Source organism: Polypterus senegalus, chromosome 4 (genome assembly GCF_016835505.1).
Source record: "Polypterus senegalus isolate Bchr_013 chromosome 4, ASM1683550v1, whole genome shotgun sequence".
Lineage (NCBI taxonomy): Eukaryota > Metazoa > Chordata > Cladistia > Polypteriformes > Polypteridae > Polypterus > Polypterus senegalus.
The window spans coordinates 31,892,126-31,917,482 of NC_053157.1; the positions used below are offsets into that span (position 1 = coordinate 31,892,126).

General features: G+C 37.6%; 1 protein-coding gene across 3 annotated transcripts in view; it reads left to right on the forward strand.

Moving 5' to 3' along the window:
- dcc (DCC netrin 1 receptor) overlaps window positions 1-25,357 on the forward strand; it is an 842,366-nt gene that overhangs the window by 760,600 nt on the left and 56,409 nt on the right. For all 3 annotated transcript variants that reach the window (XM_039750409.1, XM_039750410.1, XM_039750411.1), the window contains exons 23-24: window positions 9,892-10,054; window positions 20,102-20,325. In XM_039750409.1, coding sequence (XP_039606343.1) covers window positions 9,892-10,054; window positions 20,102-20,325 — 387 coding nt within the window. The remainder of the gene's footprint in view (window positions 1-9,891; window positions 10,055-20,101; window positions 20,326-25,357) is intronic.

The window sequence follows — 25,357 nt, forward strand, 5'->3', positions numbered from 1 at the left end:
AGTGCAGTAAAAATATCAAACATATTTGCAAATGATCATTGCTGAAAATACACGTTGTAATGAGGGATGTATGGATCAGCGTATCAAAGTGAACAGAAGCCTAGAGAAGATTTCCATAGGCTCAGCCCTGGGATTTCCTTCACAAGCAAACGAATAATCCTCACAAGTATCCCTATGCTGTTATAAAGCAACAAATGCAATAAGCATAAGAGGATTAACCCCTGGCTTTATTCACAGCTTTTCTTATTAATGACTGAAACCAAAAGCATTATAATAAAAACCTTTTCCTGAAAATTAGACTGCTGAATTAATTGCTGGGAGATTACACAATATGGGTTAAATCATCACATCAAATTGATATTATTTTAAATTTCTAATCACTTTTCGTTTGTGTGGAACTAAAGTAGTCTCAAAGGACATGTTTTATAACTGGTCTCCTGCTGTATCTGCCAAAAATCAAGAGTCCTTAACTTCATTGCAAATTGTATTTTTACATAGTGATGAGGTCTTAAAATAACACAATTTCAACTAGTTCAGAGGTCCAACTTGACAATTAGATTGTAAAAATTTAAAAAGTAATTCAGCATGAATAAATATCACTGACAGTGGATTAGCTGGACCAGAAAAAAATGAAAGAAAATATAATTTAAATATTGTGCTTTAAAGTTTCCTGAAAAGTTTTTTTTTTTGCATGTTTATTGACTGTGTGGAGAAAAGCATATCTGGAGTGTGTGGTTTTCATTTTGGCTGATTTGACAACATCACGCTGTATCATTTGACTTGTGATATATCTGGTAGTATTCTGAAAAGGCCTAGAGCTGTCATTTATATCGCTTTACATACAAAAAGTGTTTATTTGGCAACTACTGTTAGACAATAATATCTTCTTTTTCTTTCGGCTGCTCCCATTAGGAGTCGACACAGTGGATTACCTTTTTCTATATCTTCCTGTGTTCTGCATCCCATTATCTGCATGTCCTCTCTCACCACATCCATAAACTTTCTCTTAGGCCTTCCTCTTTTCCTCTTCCCTGGCAGCTCTGTCTTTAGCATCCTTCTCCTAATATACTCAGTATCTCTCCTCTGCACATGTCCAAACCAACGCAATCTTGTTCCTCTGACTTTGTCTCCCAACCATCCAACCTGAGCTGACCCTCTAATGTCCTCATTTGTAATTCTGTCTATCCTCGTCACACCCAATGCAAATCTTGATATCTTTAACTCTGCCACCTCCAGCTCTGTCTCCTGCATTAATTAATACTATAGCAAAATATATGCACAATTCTGAAATTCCACTAGTTGGGTCAGATGAGCAGATTGGAGACAGCCAACCATCTTGAGCCTGCTATTGAACTCCTGTCTCCATAAAGGGATGGCTTGACCATCTGCATATCTTTTAAGCAGCGCCATGTACTCCCTTTCACCTTCTGTCTCTCTCTTCCCCTTCATCTTTCTTTCAGAATTCTGGAATCTCTTTCTCCCAACCAGTCAAACGTCTGTCCCATATCACATCATAAATACATACTCAATTCTTGTCTGGCAATAAGGTAGCTTTAGACCCCATCATCAGTTCATTTCTTTGTTGTTCCTAGTTTGCCTGGCTGAAGCTCTTTTTTCTGTTTCTTTAAAATGTATGCTTATTTTTGCTTGAAATATGTTAAGTTTCTGACATTTTTATCCAAAACTTAATGTCTATCAGCCGTATGTTCTACTTGCTTCATATGATTGATTAATGACAGATCCATCAAACTGGCACTTGGAAATACCATATAAATACACATGTACACCACTATTTTGCAGCTTTTCACATTGTCATAGTTGTTATTTTTGATGGGAAGTATGAAAAGGTTGTTTTATGAGAAAAAAACGTAGCATCAGGCTGTATAAATTCTCCTCCCTCCATATAGTACATACACATATGCATAAATATGGGTACACATTGAACTCTATGCAGCGATCTTACCATTATTTAACATCAAATTATTTTTCCCTCGAAACAGTTAAGAACTCAGAAATAATGAGCAGGAAAAAATGCATTGCAAAGTGAGGGGTCACATCAAGATATGTGATTGCTGTAGCAGCTTTCCTAAACACACTGGAAAGTCACCACATCTATAGGAGAGAGAAACCATCAAGGAATGAGCATTTTTGCACAGCTATTAATTAAAATTGTTATATGGCTAGATTTTATCCTAAAGAATTATACTGATAATGGTGAATTTTAAGACTGACAAAATTTCTGTATGAAAGGAGTCATTTAAACTTAAAATGATACCCAATTTGATGAAGTCATAGCTACAGTATTAGAAGTAAAATGGGCTCATTAAAGCTCATTGTATATGGAGTAAAGAAAAACATTTGACAAGGTCATTATAAAGTGTTAATGTCTTTTTCAAGTAAAATGTGTTATGAAGGAGAGTAGCTGGGCTACATCGAAATCCTCGGAGAATATCTTCCTGTCTGGGAATGAAATGGTTGACAGAAAATTGAATACTAACAAGTCCTACAAATGTGTATGCATGTCATTATGTGTGTTACACTGATTACATGGCCTCTTCAGTTACAGAATGTGGCTTAAAAAAGAAGTACTTACATTATAGGGTGTTTTATTAGCAGCAAATAGAGGCTGAATAATTAGCATTCTATATCTTTTAACTGCCTAATATATAGTGCACAGGATAAAAAAAGTCTACACTTTTGTATTTAGAGATTATTATTCTATCATTGTTTGGAATACTGCATTTTGTTATACTTTCTTTTGATTACATGTCATCATAAAAAGTATTCCCACCTGTATTTTTGTTACCTACATTTAAAAAGATGTATCCTCTTCTGCTAATTTGGCAGCTTGTTCCTGAGTTTCACCGGATTTTACCTAGAAGCGAGTTTCACTTCATTGTCCTAAATTAATGATACACAATAACTACAGTGGGACACTTCCTTGCCCAAGTTTTCAAAAAGCCTCTGGTGAATTTGATCTTAATATTTTTACAGTAACACAGCTAGTTGACTTGTTGAGAGCTAATGTGCTTGGCAGCTTGTGCAGGGCACAGTTCATAGATAAGCAATTCCAACTCTCATTTCCGGTTTGATTTGTACTTTTTTCTTATATGGCATAGTTCCATTAACACTCCGAAGTACTGGACACATCTGCAAATATCATACCATATGTTTTAAAACAAATCGTGTCACATGCAATAAAACACAACAAAGCAGTGCCAAGTGATTTTACTGGAAATGCAGGAAATTGAAAATGCAAGAACAATGGGAAAGACTCAGTAAGGGCGACCCACTTACCAATAGTTGTAATTGAAGTATGCCAGTCTTAAATAGTGAACTTTTAACCTTGACTGTGCAGAAGGATTACTCCAATGTTTAGGGCCCTCTAGCTAAAGAGTCTTCTACTGTAATTCTATTTATCCCAGAAATGTTAAGACCTGTCATACTCTCTGGTGCTAATAAGGATCTATGCCAGTCTACCACTAGGGAGTACTTGATGCATGCTATGATTTATTTCTAAAAGAAGGGCCAAAACCTTATAGATATCATCCCAAAAAACTACTACTTAATATGTCACTAATTTATTTATTTCATAACGTCTATGGACGCTGGCCTGGACACACACAGACGGACATCATATTTCACCCAACACACGTTTATTTACACTAATAATTATATTTACAAAGTTCAGTCACGTGCACCACAAACCCCAGTGCCTCTTGCACCGATTCCCCCAATGTCCAGGCCACACAGTTCCACTGCCTTTCTCCTGGCCGCCTCTAGTCCTCCCTCCAGCTCCGTCCTCTTCCACCCAACTTCTGCCGATGACTAGAGGGAGGCGGCCCCTTAAATAGGAACCCGGATGGGCTCCAGCTGCTTTCCGGCATTCCCCTGTAGCCACGCCCCTGTGTGGCGGAAGTGCTGGCTGCGCACCCGGAAGCCATCCGGGTGTGCCCTGTCGTCTTCCCCCCAGCACTTCCTGGTGTGGCGGAAGTGCTGGGCTCCCGGGATATTCAGGCACTGGGGTGCCGCCTGGCGGTGGCCACGGGTCCCTACAGGGCTGGGCTTCCAAGCCCTTCACCCGAGGCCCCCAACATAACCAGGACGGACACCCTCGCGGTCTGGAGGAGGCACAAGCCCTCCTCCGGTCCTCCTGGGCGAGCCCGGCCGGGCACCACACGTCAAATAACTTTATCCATTAACAGACAAAGTTATATATGTAATGCATATATGAAACAGTTCTTTAATAGTTGTATTGCTGTAAGCTTCAACTCTCAGAAAAGTACAGTAAACAAAGAACATCCAGTGAGCAGAAGTTTCCGGGTCAAAAGTACCTCACCTTTGAGAGAAGTTAAAGTAGAATGGCATAATGTATTCAAGTAAACAGAAGAGTGGTATGGAGAACGGCAACTCTGAATTCCCAGTGCTTCAAACATTGAAACTGATGGGCTATAGTAGCATAAGACCATGCTGGGGGTCCACTTAGGTCAGCTAAGAACAGGAAAAAGAGATTTCAGTATGCAACAGATCAACAAAAATGAAAGATTAAAAATTGGAGTCACATTCAAATGCTCACTCCTGCTTCGTGTCAACAATACAGGCTGCCGGTGCTAATTTAATGGTGAAGGAAATATTTTCTTAAATTTTTTCTCAATGACATTTGCATGCCATAGTGTGTACAAGATGTTTTGCTGAATATGTGTATCTCTTTATGAACACAGTGTAACTATTTTCCATGACAATACACCATGTCACAAAGCACAAATAACGTCTCGATGCATGCTCAATAATCCAGGTAAGGAACTTCTAGAAAGTTGATTCTAATCATCTGGACATAGTTTTTTTTTCTGATATGTTTCATCACTCATCCAAGTGACTTTCTCAGTCTCAGTTGACTGCAGGTTTCTCCAACCTTATAAACAGTACCTTGGCCTAATGACTGAACTAGCATCATTAATTAACATTGGGTTGTGTGATGAATGATATGCAAATTGTCCATTGATCAATGGCCATGAGTACCATTCACAGAGAGTTGGGGATTGGCTGCAATCACCGCATTGTAAGATGGTGAAAGATGTACCCTTAGGCACCCTCCTTGGTTCAGAGATGGTCGTTTCTTTTTCACATAAATGGCCTCTTTGACTCCTCGCTATTACCAGCATTCCTCCCTGTCCAGGATATGCACATCTTCATCACTGAAAGAGTGACCACTGTTCTGTTTTTCCAACCTTATAAACAGTACCTTGACCTAATGACCAAACTAGCACCATTGACTAACAATGGGCCGTGTGATCAATGATATGCAAATTGCCATTGGCGAAGCGGATGGCACAACACAGAAGAGCTACCTCGTCAGGCCAGGATTCAGCAGTCTATATACATCTACAGGACAGTGGTCACTCTTTCAGTGATGAAGATGTGCACATCCTGGACAGGGTGGAATGCTGGTTTGAGCGAGGAGTCAAAGAGGCCATTTACGTGAAAAATGAACGACCATCTCTGAACCAAGGAGGGTGCCTAAGGGTACATCTTTCACCATCTTACAATGCGGTGATTGCAGCCATTCCCAAACTCTCTGTGAATGGTACTCATGGCCATTGATCAATGGACAATTTGCATATCATTCATCACACAACCCAATGTTAGTCAATGATGCTAGTTCGGTCATTAGGCCAAGATACTGTTTATAAGGTTGGAGAAACCTGCAGTCAACTGAGACTAAGGAAGTCACTTGGATGAGTGATGAAACGTATCGGAAAAAAAAACTATGTCCAGATGATTAGAATCAACTTTTTAGAAAAGCACACATAACTTCATTCTAGTTCAGGGAACATCATCAGTATTTTCAGTTTACTCCAATGGCTGACACAGTCTCCATATCTCAACTCAACAGAGCAGTTTTGGGATGAAATAGAATAGGAAGTTGGAAAAATAAATGTGTGGCCAACAACCATGCAGGAACTATGTGATACTATTGAGAAAACAGTCACTAAGGGATTTTCCAAACATACTGTTAAATGCATATCTTGTAAGAATTCAAGCTGTTCCTGAGAAAAAGGGGCAAAAGTAAACTGGTACAAGACTACTGAGTAGATGCGCATCCCAAATACAGCCCTGTATTTTAGGAATTCGGATTTCAGAGAATGATTGAGAAAGTGATATATTATTACAACTAGAAGACAGAGTGAGGAAGTGCAAGTTATATTTGTATCATGGAGCTCTAACATGACTAAAAAATATATATTGATTTGTTTGGTTTTTTTTACACCATGGCATAAAATATTCAGTTAAACTTGTAGAATATGAGAAGGTAATTTAAACTGCTGAAGATGTGTTTGTTTATATTTGGTGAATTGCATTGTTTAATAATTTACTGTACCTTAGAGATGTGCATATTTATAAGTTGCCCAATCACAGCCTTGGTAAAGTCAAGAACCCTATACCAAAAAAAAGACAAACATTAATTTAAATAACCAAAATACCAATTTAACATGGAAAGTTAAAGTAAAGTGCACTTTTTGCAAGGTTTTTGTTCAGCTCCGTTTTGTTTTCAGCTGGGAAAAGTAACAAAGAGGCTTTAATAATGAGTCTTGCAAGCCATCTAAATTGCAATGCAGTTGACGTCAATATGCTATAATTACATTTAGAGGAGTGACACTTTCAGAATGCTAATTATCTTCAAGCAAGAAATGCTAATTGTTTCAGCGCATTACTGGGCTGATAATTTATTCGGCTAACGATGTCTGCATGATGAAGTCTGTGATAATAAAGCAAAAAAAGACCTTTCAAAGGTGCGGAGAATGTGAACCTTGTTATCTAATAAAATACAAGGTGTCTTTAACCTACCCTGACTGGAAAGCAAGTTCAGGCAGAGCTAAATGAGTTTCCATATTATACCCCAGCAACGCTTTCAGGAGCTCCAAATCAGAGTTGTGCATATTACAAACAACTGCTAAATAATTGGCCCTCTAATGGTTATCGCTTATTTAACAAGCTCAAGAATAAATAAGCCATGAGGAGGTCAGTACCTCGAACAATTATAGTCATTCGGTAAGTAATGCCCAAGGGAATAATTTTAGGCATATCAATGAAGTAGAAGGGTACCAGGCAGGAAAAGAACAGGGCTCTGTGAAATATCCTGCCATCTAACCACTGAGCATATGAGTGTAACCCTTAATAATATCAACGCATGGCTGGTAGGAAGAGACAAAATGACTGCTGGAGGTTGATGTTTGAGTGTAGCAGGTCTTTTATGACTGCTATGGTGATTCTTTTACATGCTGTCCTGTATCCAAGTAGTCCCCCAGTGAGAAAGAGGGCGCTGTTAAATGTAGTGAAGGCACACTACACTCATTACCTACAGTCGCTTATGTATTTTAAGAAAGTGATACACTTGGGACCTTTCAGATTTTTATTAAGATCCTGAAATGCTAAGAAGTATTTGTGATTTCCAGTTGTGTTCAAATTATTGCCAAGAATATTTTATTAATAGTGAACATTTTGAAATGTTCTTAAAAGTTTATTGCAAAGCTCTTTGGCAAACAATTTTGTCTGAATTTTGGTGAATTTATGTATTCTGGATTACTGTCTCATTAGAATAGACTATTATATTGTACCTAAAATTTCCTTTCGCAAAAGTGACTCATTGCAGTACAATATTTGCATGATGAAGCAAATACACAACAAGCAAGTGCAAATGATCAATAACATAATGTGTTGGTTGAGCCAAGGTGATGAACTAAAGCAGCAGCAGCTATGTAGAGCAAATCAAACGGGACATTTCTAAAGATAATAAATGAAATATGAAGTATGACTTTACCTAGTCATCTATTTGCTTTTTGTATTTAAAATATTCTATCAGCCCTCCCAAGTTTCTTCATTTTTTTTCTCAAGCTATTACATGTTGCAGGGTGGCACAGTGGTAGCGCTGCTGCCTCGCAGTAAGAAGACCTGGGTTCGCTTCCCGGGTCTTCCCTTACATGTTCTCCTCCAGATGCTCCAGTTTCCTCCAAAGGTGCATTGACGATCTGAAATTGTCCCTAGTGTGTGTGCCCTGCGGTGGGCTGGCACCCTGCCCAGGGTTTGTTTCCAGTTTTGCACCCTGTGCTGGCTGGAATTGGCTTCAGCAGACTCCTGTGACCCTGTAGTTAGGATATACTGTGGCGGGTTGGACGATGACTGACTGACTATTACATGTTGCATACAGTGTGGTATGTCATAATCATTTAGTTCTGACACTTCTTTCCTTTATGATTTAAATACTTGGACTTGTCATATGTACTTTTTAGTATTTATTAATGAGTTACATCATTCATGAACCATAAATAGGGTTAATGAAAAAAGGCAAAATGTAAAATATATAAATGCACAAATTAATGTATTTCAGACGTTTAGATGATTGTCTACTGCATGAATAAACGTTCAAGCATAAAACAATAAAAATCAGTTTAGCTGATCTGCTGAAAATGTGAACTCTAATGGGAGATGAAAGCTTTAAAAATGAGGTTAACTGCAAATATCATTTTTGAATGACGACAGCAGTGCTATGAAAACAATGAAAAGACAAAGATAATAAAATAAGTGATATACTCACCTAAGCAATAAAAAACAGAAACGAACAAGCAGTGACCTTTTCCAGGTCTGAAGTCAGACCTATTGGTAACTGTTTAAGAAAATGATCAAAGTCAGCATTTTTAATGTAATAACATGGATCATTGCCTTTAATGAGTCTGATATAACTATCATCATCTAGCTGTTACATTTTGGCTAATTAGCACCTACCACCATTTCTTAAAAGGCAGACATGGGGATGATTGGAAATTAAAACAGGGCAAATATAGAACAGAAAAGGGGACATTTTAAACTTGTGGAATGCCTAATATATTGGATTTTATACCAGGAATTAAAATACAAGGGTTGTCCCAAATATAATGCATCCATTTTTTCCTCCTTTCTTTTCTCAGAAAGAGCCATTTGGAAACAAAGCCAGTAACACCAATATGTCTGGTTTTTATTATTGATTTAGTTAGTAAGTTCAAGGGTTTTGAATAGGGCAGAGGTTATCTCTATCTCACACTCACACTCCATACATTATGTATTTTATTTTATTTAATTGTTTGCAAGACTCAGTTTCTAACAACTCCAAATGCATGTTCTGTTGCAGTTGAATTTACTGTTTGTGGCAAATTAATATCCCTCATGTACTTTAGGTGCTTCAGTTACACTTTCAGATATTCTGTAATAACGCCTCTTTTGAACAACACTTCCTGTTTATGGCATGCAATCTCAAGTGCATCTACAACTGTATATCTCTGAATGAACAGAAAGCAATTTCAGGATGTCGCAGAATGCCATTCTGATATCTTAAAGTACATTTCAGGTATCTTAATATGTATCTGGGAACATTGTATTTCAAAGCAAGTGTTGTAATTGTAGAGCAAACTGCCACATACCTTACAATTTGTTTTAGTTAGGGGAATCTCAGCTGAATTTTAAAATATATATACTAAATACTATTGCTTGCTTCATTGTACACAGGAGAGTCATTATTTTCGGAGCTGTGCTGCCTCAACTCGTCTGTACGTTTGATACAAACAATGTGAAGTTACATTGAAATGCTTACTATACTAATGCTTAAATATTCTTCATTGTGACCCTACAGTATATAATAAGTCACATATACTATTTAACTCATAACTCTAAATATACTTGATATGTATTATTAGGTTGACTTTTTAATAATATGATTGTTCTTTGAAGCAAGGTATGATTGATTTTACCAATGAGTTATTATAAGTCATCAAGACCTGAATATGTCTTATATGTATGACACATTCATGTATTGGGTACATATAATCTGTGTATTAATGTCTATGTGTGTTTTTCCCATAGAGCCTCCTATTGGTCAGATCCACCCACCTCATGGTAGTGTGACTCCACAGAAGAACAGCAACCTTCTTGTAATAATCGTGGTGTCAGTTGGTGCTGTGACCATTGTTGTTGTGGTTATTGTGGCTGTCATTTGTACTCGGCGCTCTTCTGCACAACAGCGAAAGTAAGTCAAAACTGGCTCATGTCTTAGTCACCCTTATTCTTTAATTGGTTATCTGTTCAAATATACTGTGTATATATATATATATATATATATATATATATATATATATATATATTGCATACATATACGATATATTCATATATAGTTACTGTATATATGTGTGTTTGTGCGTATGTCTGTCATCATTTAACATGACATAATGCTGCACATCCAATGCTTTGTCCTAAGTTTGATTTGTAATGAATAAAATTGTAGTCATGACTGTGTTGCTTTAGTGAACATGCATACATACATACATACATTCCATCCATCCATTTTCCTGCTTATCCATGACAGGGTCACAGGACTGCTAGAGGCTATCCCAACAGTCATTTGGAGTAAGACAGTAAAAACATCTGGACATACATATTGTATATGAGATATGCAACTTTGAAAAAATCGAGGTGTATTTCTGTAACTTAAAATCAGTTTTATGTACCATCAAAAGAAATGTGAAGCAATTATACATAAAACTTTACTTTTTTGAAGCTAGAGAGAAATTCGGAATGCTAATGGAGGAGCTAGGTGACTAACTGGTCCAAGCAATATGAAATCTGTGAAAGGCTGGTATTTTTTTGTTCAATGTTGTTCTATTACCTTTAAATAAACAGGAAGAAAAAATTGCTCCAAACCAATGAACATAAATGGAAGTGAACAGTGTCATTCAATTATTATATTTTTTAAATATTGCCAGCTGGTAATAGAGAGAAAAAAAGAAAACTCCTCAGCAACATCTCTGGAGAAGTAAAAACCAATGGAGGGTCCACAGTAGACATGCAAAGTCTAAAAACAAAGTCAGACACAGTCACAGTCCTGGAGACCTCAGCCAACTGGCAGCCCACCTCCCCCAGGGAATCCTACAGTGGAATCAGTGCTGGACCATCTAATATGACATCAGAACCGTTCCAGCCGTTTATTTCAAAGCTCCTGATATCACAGATGTTTTTCTAGGGGCAGGAAAGCATCTTGGAAATACAAAATGCCCCATAATAGACTATCAATCACCATTGCAGTGCGAGTAAATGATTGGATTTTTTTGGTAAAACAGGGGTAGTTCACTTTAAGAGCGGAAATTTACTAAACTGGAGTAGAAGTTGGTTGAATTCTGTATGCTAAGGCAAGCTATTTTAAAGCAGGTAGTACTGAGGAGATATAATCACTTTCTTAAAGGGGAGGATTATTTCTACTCAATTTGTTATTAGCTGAGTTGTAGACTGGAGATCTTTTAAAATAATTTTCTTGTTTTGAGACAGTTTCTTTTGTTTTCCCAAGAAGTCCATACAAAGTGATATGCAAACATTCTAACAGCAGCCTGTTCCAGTTATTACAGAAAAAGGTTTTCATTACTTTTTAAAAGTTTGTTCAGCCTTTTCTCCCTGTTTTATCATTGACTGCAGAAATTCAGTACAAAAGGAGGTTTCAGCACGTACATTTTAAAAGCTGATGATTGTGTCCTTTTAAAACTTATGTATACATGTAATAAACCATTGTTGGACTATTTTCTGGTCCATGATTGACTGCTGCCGGGATAGGCTGAAGTTTTTCCTGACACTACAATTCAAAAGCCGCTCCTGGAGAGCTTCATAAAATTGATGAAAGGATGGCTGTTATGAGTGATATGGTGGTCCAATGATAAGTGCTGATTACACAAAGATAAGTTTGAAACCCCTGCTTGATCATTTCTTATGTGAGGTTCGCATGTATATTTTTCATAAGTAAAGCATTTTTAATTTGAACTTCTTTTAATATATACTAACGTCATGTAAAACTTTAACTCTTGTACATTTTTGAAGCAGCATATAGTATAGTACTACGTGGATTGTTGACTCCTGATTAGCCCATTATGAGCTACAACAAATCTAAGATGTGCACTGGAACTTGATTCAGTTCATTAGTAGATTCAGACAAGGATGGATAGGCTGATGAATAAAAACAGTCATGTAAAATCAGTTCTTGAGAGTTCAACAATCCCAATGATGGCCTTGTTTTGTTCTTTATTTATTCCTTTACAGTTCTGTGAGTTAACTCTTACCTAATACAAAATGTTGACTCACAGAGCACTTGCGTTAAATATTCAGGGTAAGATGAAAGCATGTGCAATGTTATCAAGCACCTTTAGAGTTCTCTCAGTAGCACAAATAAGAGATGACATCCACTTGGCTAAATCAAAGCAACTGCTAATAGCAGCTCTCTGTTTTAATATTTATCTGATTCAGTACCTTAAGAAAAAAAAAATGTACATACTCAGTGTTGGGTTTCCTGTTTGGTTTATGCTGTGTTGTTTCCATTGTTACAATAAAAAAGAATTATTTATAACCTTCTTTGCAGATGTAAATCTTAGTTTGAGTGATGACTCTAAATTGGTTACATATGAATCAACATGGGTGCGTATTTCAGTGTGTCTTGTCTCATCAAGAGTTTTGTCCTACCTTGTACCTGTTTCTGCTAAGATAGTGTACAGTGTGGCTTCTTGCTGTCCCCAATTAAAACATAGCTCCAGAAAATAAGTAATTGAAAGCTTAATAACTTAAATGGACTTTCACTAGCCGGCATAAAAGGAAGTTCCATGTCTTATGCATTGTATTGAGGATTGTAACCCATCCTTTTGGATTCCGTGTGCAATTATCATGCATCTAAATTGTCTAAAAATTATTAATTTAAAAGAACGCTTTGTAATTCTGCATTGATGTTTCTAAGAGAAGACCTGACAGAGAATTGTCCTCAAGATAGCAAATTACATTCTGGCTGATTAGATCTGATCTCAAACGTGGTGTTGGCAAAGCTATCAAGGCTCGAGCTCTGCTTCGTCAAAATGCCAGAACAGCAGATTGTAAGGACAAACCTCACATTCATCTTCCAATCTCCTGGTGCATAATCGCCCTCCACATTAATTTCCTAAAGAATGAAAAGATGACAAAGCAGTATGCCTGGGAAACTAATTCATTTATTACCCACCTGTGCTCTTATTGTTGTCAAGTTTGTGTCTTGACTACAGTAAAATTAAGGACACACTGTATTCAGACTTTTTTTGCATTGCACCATATTGTACTTTGAAGTAGACTGCTTTTGGTGAACCTGGTCTAAGGCAAGAGGTTGCAGACAGCACTATATTAAAATTAATTTGAATGTATAAGAAAAATATTCAGAATATTCCAGGTCAATATCTATTAGCAATATGAAAAAAATACTCCTAATGCATAACCCATATTTGTAAAAAGTAGACGCAATAAACAACTGTACAACTTTATACACGAGTACAACAAATGATTGGAAGTAAATGCTATTACATTTTCTTCTCCCTATGTCTATATGGGATGCTGTCTGGGTATACCAGTTGTTCTTGCCACATTCCAAAAGATGCAGAGATTCAGATTACTGGTGGCTGTAAATTGCCAGTGTGAGTAATTATTTGTTAATTAGTACCAATAGATTGGACCGGCACGTTTGTATGTACGTTTTCTTACCCAAAACATCTCAGAACTTATTGGAAGGGGAAATTTGTGTAGGACCCTGTTTCAGTGTGTTTTGTAATGGATTAGTCCCTCATCCAGGATAAGGTCTGACTCCCTGCAACTTTACATATGTATAACTGAAATAAAAAAAAATATTGATTAATGTAGGCTAATTATTACAAATAATTGGGTTAAATATGTTTTGCAATGAGAACAATGTAATTATTAAGCTGTGTAGATCAAAGCTACCCCATAGAATTTTGAGTTCTAGCCTTGCATCGAATTGATCCTGAGAATGATTAGGCACGGTGGTGCAGTGTGTAGCGCTGCTGCCTCACAGTTAGGAGACCCGGGTTCTCCCTGCGTGGAGTTTGCATGTTCTCCCCGTGTTTGCGTGGGTTTCCTCCGGGTGCTCCGGTTTCCTCCCACAGTCCAAAGACATGCAGGTAAGGTGAACTGCCGATTCTAAATTGTTCCTAGTGTGTGCTTGGTGTGTGTGTGTGTGCACCCTGCCTGGGGTTTGTTTCCTGCCTTGCGCCCTGTGTTGGCTGGGATTGGCTCCAGCAGATCCCCGTGACCCTGTAGTTAGGATATAGCGGGTTGGATAATGGATGGATGGATGGGTGATTAGGCACATTCCATATGCGGATGAATGAACCTTTGAGTCTTCAGAAACCTGGGTTCCAGGTCAATCTTGCAGTGAATGAACTGAGTTGATAATGAGGCAATGGTAGAAGGAATGTGACACACCTTCAAATTAAAATGTTCACTTGGTTTTTATTGGTAACATCTCTACAAGCCAGTGGTCTTAGCTTGGCCCGGGTATCAGCACTGATGTCCAAATTTGATTCCAATTCACAATGCTCTGATTCGATTTGATATTGATTTTTTTCATGACTGTATTAGTGTGCGGGGGTATATTTGAAGTGGTGACTTTTTTTAGAAATTAATTAGCCATGCATAGAGAACATTAATATAATGTGACAAATTTCAGTAACACTTTATTTAAAGGGTGTCAACCTCGTGACTTCATAACATTTGCATAAGTATGGAATGACATTTAAGAAGAAATACTTGATTATTAACAAGCAGTTAACATGAGTATTGGGAAGTATTTCACAGCACCGCACTAATTCAAAATTCACCATAATTTAACTAACATGTATTGCCACATCAGAGACTACACATATTGGGGGGCTTGTTTTAATACAATGCAATGGCATCTACTTTATAAAACATCTATATCAGCGTTTCTCAACCTTTAAGTATTTGCGACCCGAGTTTTCATAACAGTTTTAATCAAGCCCCCCCTAACATTTTTTTGAAATGTAGATGCATATTTTATTATACCTACTTAACTTTTATTGACATTTATCTAACTCTATATTTATTGTTCTAGTATCAGAATGTAGTTTAAGTTAATTTGTTTTGGTTTCAACAGATGTTTTTTTTCATATTTTTGTTTCTTGTTTTCTTTTTTTCACATCTCCACGCCCCCCTTTTTGTTACTTCGTGCCCCCTTAGGGGGGCCCGCCCTACAGGTTGAGAACCACTGATCTACATCATCTTGTGAATGATATTATTTTTATAAAGTAATCAAGTATTGCTTGTTAAATAACAAAAGTTATTCAATAACCTATTCGTGTTTTATGAATCTCCATGTAGACACCCTTCAACTAAACTGTTAACCAAATTTATTCCACTATTGAACATTTAAAGTAATCTTGAATTAGTCGAAATTAAAGATACAGCGGGAACACTCATGTCTTTCTATAATTCTACAGGTTACACATATCTTCAGTTGCTCACTTGTAAGTGTCATGTTGATCAGTCTCGAAAATGTGTCCTGGCAAAAAAGGGAGCATTTTATAATGAGGATCTGTTGCTGATGCTTGTTTATAGGGGCATTGAAAGAATGGAGCATAAAAGAAAAAGAACAGATATTTTTGCTAAATACAAGCAAAAAAACTCTTGTGTAAATTTTTTTTTTTGCCTGGTTTTTGCATATGCATTTTATTTGCAGTGCAGTCCCAGCGAGGTATTATCCAGACACATTACCATTGATATTAAGGAGGGGGTCCCTTGTGCATTCCATAACTTTTAATTACTTTGTTCATATTGTGGGTTTTTCTTGAAGTGATGTTCCCAGCCTGGCAACCCACTGTGGAGAATATCTTACTGGCCATCACAGTAGAAGATATGAAGGATGTTACTTCCCACATTAAAGGAACGTCGTTTCCTAAAGAAAAAATAGCTTGCTCTTTCCTTTCTATTATACATATGTAGTTCCTCTGTGTTGCGAAACCACTCTGACCTATCTGTGGATCCCCAAGGACTTGTAGGAGTGCACCGCGTCTACATCAACTCCTTGAAAAGTAATTGGGTGTAGAGGCTCTTTGGTGTATCCAGGGTTGCATTCTTTCAAAATCACTTGCGTATTCTGGAAACAATCCTCGCATCTCTGTCACAACTGGTTATAAGTATAATTTTACAGTAAATATTAATGGAAGTTTAGGAAAACTGGCCTGGTTGCTAGTAACAAAATTTTTCAGTTGCATGTAATAGAAGAAGAATTAAAATGAAAGATGTTTTATAAAGCACAGTTGTTTAAGTAGGTAAATGTATTGTCAGATCTTACATCAATGATATTTTACTAAACTTAGGAGAATTGGAATGGAGAGGTCTGTTGTGCTGAAAGGGCTACTCTCTAATGTTCTAAACTCTTAAGGTCCCTGTTCTAAATGTATTACATATGTTCATTACTATGTACTTTAGCATTGGTGAAAAATTATGATAGTTTAATGGTGCATTTCAGCTTAGCACGTCACCCTCAATTATCTTCTGTACTACCAACTTTTGTTGGTAGCATTCATCCATTATCCAAATCTGCTTATGCAGAGAAGTGTTGGAAGGAAGCTGGAGCCTATCCCAGCAAGCATCAGGTGCAAGTCAGGAACAATCCCTGGACTCTTCACAAAGGAAAGCCTTACAGGATTTTCTTTCCTTTTGTTAGGTGGTCTAATATTAAAAATAGCACATCAGAAACAGTCTGTAATAATTACTTGAGATGGTTCACGACAGTTGCTTCATGGTTTTATGTTCAGTTTGAATAATTAATCATGACATGTCTCAATTAAAAACAACCACAAACTGTAAGTTACTTATTTGCATGTTGACATCTCAGTGCTTTATGTTCAGACATCACAGCTGACATTTTAACTGAAGGGTACTGGTTAAGGAGCATCAGTACTGTTTCAAAAATGAATCATGGAATAAACTATATCAGTCTAAGCCCAGGTTGCTTTGTTTTTGTAATTTAGAGGTTCAGTAGCCACCAGGTTCCACTATAATCTAAAAATAAGTATTCAAGATAAAGCATTGATATGGTTTCTAAATTTTAGAATGAATATGTTTTGCTGATACAATTACTAAGAAATTTAGCTAAGATTTGTTGTACTCTAGTGAGATTAACTTTCAGACAGTATAAAACTGTTTTTGAAAACAACAGCAGCAGTGATTACAGCGCACAGCCCTAGAGACTGTTAAATCAGGCTCTGTTTTCTAATGTGTTTCTGAAGAAATACCATTACATGACAACATCTCATTTTTAATGAAGGCAGTGGCGGAGACAGAAAACAAAGCCCCACTGGAACTCGGTGGTGTTCAGAGAAAGCAGCATTTAATTATTGAAATAATAACACCCTGTAAATGGAGGTAAGGATTAGTGTCTTCAAGCATATTATTAGCACATTTAAAAAGAACTTTCTTTCTATGGACCACCATTATTCAGTCAAATTTTAATTTACTTATTGCAAGGTAAGTTATTTTAAAAAGAAATCTGTGGAGAGGTGAAACATTTGGAAGTGTCTCGCACGTAACATGTGTTTAAAAAGTCAGACCTAATTGTTTATTGGAATACATTGCATTCATAATACGACAAGCCAGTTTTCTGTTCCTTCTGTTCATTTGTAACAACGAGGAAAATATATTTGTCTGGTTTATTTTGATGTCAAACAGCTAACAATAACCTTTCAGAAATAATGTAAATAATTGTTGGTAGAAAAAAAAGAAGTGCCATGCTTTGCAGTAAAGTGCCTCATTTGCATCATATTATGTACAGGTTAATATGTCAACACTTAATAAAAAATATTTTAAGAGCCATAACATTCAAAGTAAAAAACAAAAAATCATATATCCTTAATGTTTATTGATATCTGCAAGGTTTTAATTAGTAATTCCGATTTTCCATCCTCACACTAAACGTAGCTGCAAATTCTAATGAAAGTCTTCTTTTGACTTGTATCCTGTAAAGAGTAGTTAACTGCCTTTGGGTTGTGAAAGAGGCGCTGATATGCTCTGGCTAGACAATTTTAAAGTAGCCATAATTTGTAGAATCATTTCTTGTTATATCCTTACTGATGCATATTTAAGCGTCCATCATTATGCTTTCTGAGTCCAGGAGAATCGTAGCGTATTCATGTACAGAATACTAGTGCATTAGAGAGACTCAGAGTAATATTCTTAATGGAACAATTGAGATTTGTTAATTCACTTGACATACACAATCAGCCGTCTATAGCAACATTGTAGCAGAACGAGCGAAACAAAACAAAGAACCTCACAAAGAGAAATCAAGAGCAAAAACAAGAAAAAATGACCTACAAAAATAAGCATACGAGATTATAAGAGTGTGTCCAGTGAGTCCAGGGCTGATTCCTGCTTTCATCTGGATGTAGTGTGCCTTCCATGATCATTAATTGGTTTAAGTGAGTTTGATTATGGTGTGTTATATTATTTTAAATGGACAGATATTTACACGCCTAGTTCATTTTATTTATCCAAAGAAAGATAGCATATTGAACCTGATGGCTGTTGAACCTCTAAATTACTAAAAAAAGCAACCTGGGCTCAGAATGATATAGTTAATTCCATGATTCATTTTTGAAACATCCTCCTTACCCAGTACCCTTAAGTTAAAATGTATTGTTTTTATTGTCTGTATTACTAAGAAACCATGCAAGAGCTGGATCACAATGGGCTATAGCTCATCTTTGCAAAAATCATGGAGGAAAGATAAGATTATAAGCTTCAAACTTTATATTTAAATATAAGAGTTGAAAACAAGACTAGTGGTGTCTTCAAGTCTGTGGATTCCCTTAAACCCAGATAAGCAGGAGCAGAATATGCAGATCTGTGTAGAGTTTCAACCAAGAAAGGTAGATGATTAATGTGGTTACTGAGAAGCTGTATTTTATAATAGTGAAAACAAAAAAAAAATATGTGGCCAAAATGGAAAAGTTCAGCTTGCTCTATATAAACCACTTTTATTTTAGGACCATAGGTCCACATGTTGCACTAGCATGAAATCACATTTTCTAAACAACAACATTTATTTCTATAGCACATTTTCATACAAATGATTTAGCTCAAAGTGTTTTACAAGATGAAGAAAGAAAAAAGAAATATGTAAAAATTAGAGATTAGGCAATAATTAGTAGCAAAGAATAAAGTAAGGTCCAATGGCCAGGAGGACAGAAAAAAAAACAAGAAAAAAACTCCAGAGGGATGAAAAAGAAGAAATCTGCAGGGGTTCCAAAGCCACGAGACCACCCAGCCACCACTGGGCATTCTATCTAACATAAATGATCTAAATCAGTCCTCATGGTTTTCAGGCTTCACGTGGAAGAATTTGATGATGATGGTCATGTGGACCTCTGGCCTTCAATCCATCAATGTAGGGACTACATGGTGCTTTGATCAGGTGGTGGTGGTGCAGATCGACCGATCACCACAGATAACCGATAAAAGGACAGCAGAGAAAGCAGGGGTTAGTACGGAATTGTGGAGATATGATAAATTATATAAACAAACATTTTTCATGTACAAAAACCAGAAGCATAGCAAATGGATGTGACCATAACAGTACAGCCTGCCTGAATAGCAGTTCTTCTTCCTAGGAAGCCAAGTTACAATGTGCCTAGATAACAGGTGTCTCTTTTCTTCTTGTGTTGTGCCTTTAAGTTGATAGGTCTTTGATCCAGCATGGTCTCTGTATTGAAGGGCAGGGACGAGCCAGTTCTGGTATGCCTCCATGTTGAAGCCAGTCTTGTTCTTCCTGTAACCCTTGGACCAATTGGGTATTTATTGGCCAGCTCCCTTTCACTGTTCATGTCTTGCTCCCTTAAACCAGTCATGGCCAGGCACGAGCTATATTCTCGAAACGTTTACCAGTCAATATCCCAAGCTAGCAATTTGTAATTTTTTTTAATACATTCATTATCACTACATGCCTACATTTTATATATGAAATATAGAACATAAATTTTAAAACAACACATCACAGATGTTTTCAAAGTCCATTCCCATATCGCCTAATGATCAGTCCCTCTAACCTCAACCCATCTTGTGAGTTCATCAGGCAGGTGCTAAATCAGCTTGAGGTTGGTGGAGCAAATACAGGTCTAAAGCAAAGTAACTCATCATGCCTTGTAACCATTCCTATCTCTGTGTCAGTTTGAAGTGTGTGACAAATACTTTTTATGTGTTTATTTTTCAGGAAACGTGCCACACACAGTATAGGCAAAAGAAAAGGCAGTCAAAAAGACCTGAGGCCCCCAGACCTATGGATTCACCATGAGGAAATGGAGCTGAAGAACATTGAGAAGCCCACTGGCTCTGACCCAGCTGGCCGGGACTCGCCAATGCAGGGTTGTCAGGACATCACACCTGTCAGCCACAGCCAATCAGAAAGCCAGATGGGAAGCAAAAGCAGCCACTCAGGTTACTGTTTCTCCATGTTAATTTTGTAAATGGATGTTAAGCCTGGTGAAAGAAGAGGGTTCACTTTTTGTCATGTAATTTATGTTTTATGAATACAGATTATTTTTTATGTGGAAATAGTATTTTTCATATACTGTACATGCATTTTTATTTAAAATTACTTTTTGTTTGCTATCACCAATGAGTCCTACAGAAATGCAACACGTTTAACTATGTTATATTATTTATGTTACTAGTTAATGATGTCTATGAATCAATCCAAGCTGGAAAATGCCTAAACAGATAGATAGATAGATAGATAGATAGATAGATAGATAGATAGATAGATAGATAGATAGATAGATAGATAGATAGATAGATAGATAGATACTTTATTAATCCCAAGGGGAAATTCACATAATCCAGGAGCAGTATACTGATACAAAGAAACAATATTAAATTAAATAGTAATAAAAATGAAAAAAAAAAAATAATAAAAAAGGAGACAATAACTTTGTGTAATGTTAGCATTTACTCCCCCTGGTGGAATTGAAGAGTCGCATAGTGTGGGGGAGAAACGATCTGGTCAGTCTGTCAGTGGAGCAAGACAGTGACAAAAGTCTGTCACTGAAGCTACTCCTCTGCCTGGAAATGACACTGTTCAGTGGATGCAGTGGATTCTTCATGATTGACAGGAGTTTGCTTAATGCCCGTCGCTCTGCCACAGATGTTAAACTGTCCAACTTTACTCCTACAATAGAGCCTGCCTTCTTAACAAGTTTGTCCAGGCGTGAGGCGTCTTTCATCTTTATGCTGCCTCCCCAGCACACCACCGCGTAGAAGAGGGCACTCGCTACAACCGTCTGGTAGAACATCTGCAGCATCTTATTGCAGATGTTGAAGGATGCCAACCTTCTGAGAAAGTATAGTCTGCTCTGACCTTTCTTACATAGAGCATCAGTATTGGCAGTCCAGTCCAATTTGTCATCCAGCTGCACTCCCAGATATTTATAGGTCTGCCCTCTGCACACAGTCACCTCTGATGATCACAGGGTCCATGAGGGGCCTGGGCCTCCTAAAATCCACCACCAGCTCCTTGGTTTTGCTGGTGTTAAGATGTAAGTGGTTTGAGTCGCACCATTTAACAAAGTCTTTGATTAGCTTCCTGTACTCCTCCTCCTGCCCACTCCTGATGCAGCCCACAATAGCAGTGTCATCAGCGAACTTTTGCACGTGGCAGGACTCAGAGTCATATTGGAAGTCTGATGTATATAGGCTGAACAGGACCAGAGAAAGTACAGTCCCTGCGGCGCCCTGTATTGCTGAACACAATGTCAGACCTGCAGTTCCCAAGATGCACATATTGAGGTCTGTCTGTAAGATAGTCCACGATCCATGCCACCAGGTGTGAGTCTACTCCCATCTCAGTCAGCTTGTCTCTAAGGAGCAGAGGTTGGATGGTGTTGAAGGCGCTAGAGAAGTCCAAAACATAATTCTTACAGCACCACTGCCTCTGTCCAAGTGGGAGAGGGATTGGTGTAGCATATAGATGATGGCATCCTCCGCTCCCACCTTCTCCTGGTATGCGAACTGCAGAGGGTCGAGGGCGTGGTGGACCTGTGGCCTCAGGTGGTGAAGCAGCAGCCGCTCCATGGTCTTCATCAGATGTGACGTCAGAGCAACAGGTCGGAAGTCATTCAGCTCACTAGGATGTGATACCTTTGGGACAGGGGTGATACAAGATGTTTTCCAAAGCCTTGGGACTCTCCCTGTTCCAGGCTCAGGTTGAAGATGCGCTGTAGAGGACTCCCCAGTTCCAACGCACAAGCCTTCAGCAGTCGTGGCGATACACCATCTGGACCCGCTGCTTTGCTGGCACGAAGTCTTCTAAGCTCTCTGCTCACATGGGCTGCTGTAATTGTGGGTGGGGATGTCTCACCTATGCTGGTATCAGCAGAAGGATGGTTGGAGGATGCAGTACTCCGAGGTGAGAGTGGGTTAGGGTGATCAAACCTATTAAAGAAGTTGTTCATTTGGTTTGCTCTCTCCACGTCTGTCTCGATGGCGGCATCCCATAATCTTCATCCCATCCCACACTTCCTTCATGCTGTTGTTCTGCAACTTCTGCTCCAGCTTTCTCCTGTAGTGCTCTTTCGCCGCCCTGAGCTGAACTCGGAGTTCCTTCTGTACGCGATTGAGCTCATGCCAATCACCGCCTTTAAAAGCCCTTTTCTTCTGGTTCAAAAGGCCTTTGATGTCACTTGTAATCCATGGCTTGTTGTTAGCATAGCAGCATACTGTTCTTACTGGAACTACAATGTCCATACAGAAGTTGATGTAATCAGTTGTGCATTCAACAGCCTCTTCAATGTTCTCACTATGTGACCCCAGCAATATATCCCAGTCTGTAGTTCCAAAGCAGTCTCTCAGAGCCTGCTCTGCCTCAGGGGACCACTTCCTGAATGAGCGTGTGGTTGTAGGTAGTTCCCTCACTCTTGGTTTGTAGTGAGGCTGAAGCAGAACCAGGTTATGATGTCCTTTCCCAAGCGCAGGCAGCGGGGTGGCGCTGTATACGTCTTTAATGTTTAACTTCTTTAACGATAGTCCTGTTTCCCCGAGTGTTACAATCCACATACTGGGAGAAGGCAGGTAATGTTTTGTCCAGCGTCACATGGTTAAAGTCTCCAGCACAAGTGCCTCAGGGTGCTGCATTTGTAACTTAGCAACTGCGGAATGGATGATGTCAGTAACAGTACAGAAGTCGGCTTAAAAATGTAAAGGAATCTGATTCTTATTTAGATGTATTTTGTGTGAATAATCACAATTACAAACCACTGTGAAGGAGGAACCTTGAGGTGAATCTTTGTGTTTTACTTTACAAATGAGACATGGAAAATAGACAGATTCCACCCAGACAGCAACTAGGTCTGGCTTTGAACCAGAATTTAGGGACCAGAAGAGAGCAACACTAATTCCTGCATCATTAGGCCGTTCCTAAGTCAGTTAAACGGCAGCACACCTACAGAACTGCACAAGTTTAAAGTTTACTGTAGTATCCACATTCTTGGGAGATAAACAGCAATTTCTCTGTTTGTTTTAATGCTCACTTTAATGACCTGCAGCGTTTAGTTTTAATATAACCGTGAAATATAAAGTGAGTCTTAGTGGAGTCATTTACATTTCCTATACTATATGAAGGTATACACGTTGATATTATTTTTATTGTCAGTTTCTTAAAGTTTGAAAAAAAATTTACGGATCCTGGCTTCTGTGTTGTTCAGTTCAAGGAGTATGCAAACATATACTTGCCAGACTTTCTCTTTCATATGTCAATATACTGTATTGAATACTTTTTACAGAAAAAAAACTGCCATCCATGTGGTTTGTTTGAAAACACGTGTTACAAAGTTTGAAGAAGTCTGGTAAATTAATTTGTTGAACTGTAGCTTAAGATCAATATATGGATCTTCCGTTCCTAATATTTTGAATTTTAAACATGTTTTACAAATAACACCTATACAGTTATAAAATCTTGAATGGCATCAGATTTACATTTAAGGTATCCTAAATCTACATCAGATGCTAACGAATAAATAATGTCATGTGTGTTGTATAATCAGATCAACCATCTGATACACATTTTAGCATTTTAATCTAAGACTTGGCCCTTCAGGAGATCCTTGAAACAGAGTTCTGAAATGATAAAAAATTAAACCTCATTCAGCTTACTTAAAATTTAACTGATCTCAGTTTGGACTCAACATCAATTTCCTAATGTGAAAGAACTCAATCAGAGTTTAATAACTTCAGTTGTATAAGGGAAGAAAAACTTGATATGGTGTCACTCTTTCTGTATGTGCAGATCGATGCTTTTACAGAAGCCTTGCCTCTGGTATGTACAGCAGGTGCCATCTGTCAGGGTTTGCCTTCTATGAACACACCGGCAAAGAGGAAATCCAACCTTTCACCAATACTACTAATAGATAAAGATGATGGAAATGCCATCAATGCTGAACACGATCTAACACTAATTAAGAAATCTCAAAATATCTAATTGTACCAATATGTTTAATTGAATGCTGAAGCTATACACCATAGTTTTTCTTTCTTTCTTTCTTTCTTTCTTTCTTTCTTTCTTTCTTTCTTTTAGTGCCTTAAAAAAATACTGGTTTAATAATATTTTGAGATACTATGTTTACAGTAGTTAAAGCTATTAAATGATTTTGCTCACTTTCGCTTCTAATCACCATTAGGCTTTTGGTTTACCCAATGACATTCATTAACTCTGTCACACCCTTTCCTAAACACTAGGCATTTTCTCGACACTTCAGTAGTTCTTTTTTGCAGATATTTACAATGACTCATACACAGACACCCTGTTTTTCTAACATTTGAAACATTCTTGTACAACACTAGCAAAATACAAAGATACACAGGCATGTGGTCATACACTTTGCAAAAAAAAAGGTTATGTGCAAAGCAACCTAAATAGTCTTTAAATTTTTGTCCTGTAACTAATACATTTAATATTCACATAACTTTTTTATTTTTTTAAATTGTCATGTCAGTTGTGGAAACTCCTCAAACTGACTCCCTTAATACTTGTTAATTCAGCATTAGCATATTTTATTGCAACAGCTTATCAAAATCAGACCAGCAGTGTGCTTTGCAGCTCAGATTGATTCTCTTGTATTTTGAGAGTGTGAAACAGCCTGACTTTACATTTAAAGCTGACAATGTGAGAACACCACGTCTGACTATTTCTTCTCACCTCTTTCTTTTGACTGCATGCAAACTACGCATGGTGTGTCTATTGCCTCATAACCGAGGAAGCTGAAACACAATGCCATGCATATGAAGTGTAGAGAGACTGCGGAATGAGTTGAAACGTTAACTGGTCACATGCAAGATAATACATTTCATCAAAATTACACCAAATGTACAGGTTAAATTAATGTGCACATAAGAATAGATTGGTTATTACATGGACTGGGAGTCTTTTAAATTATGATTATAATGAAATATTATTTACAATTATTGTATAGTGCACTGG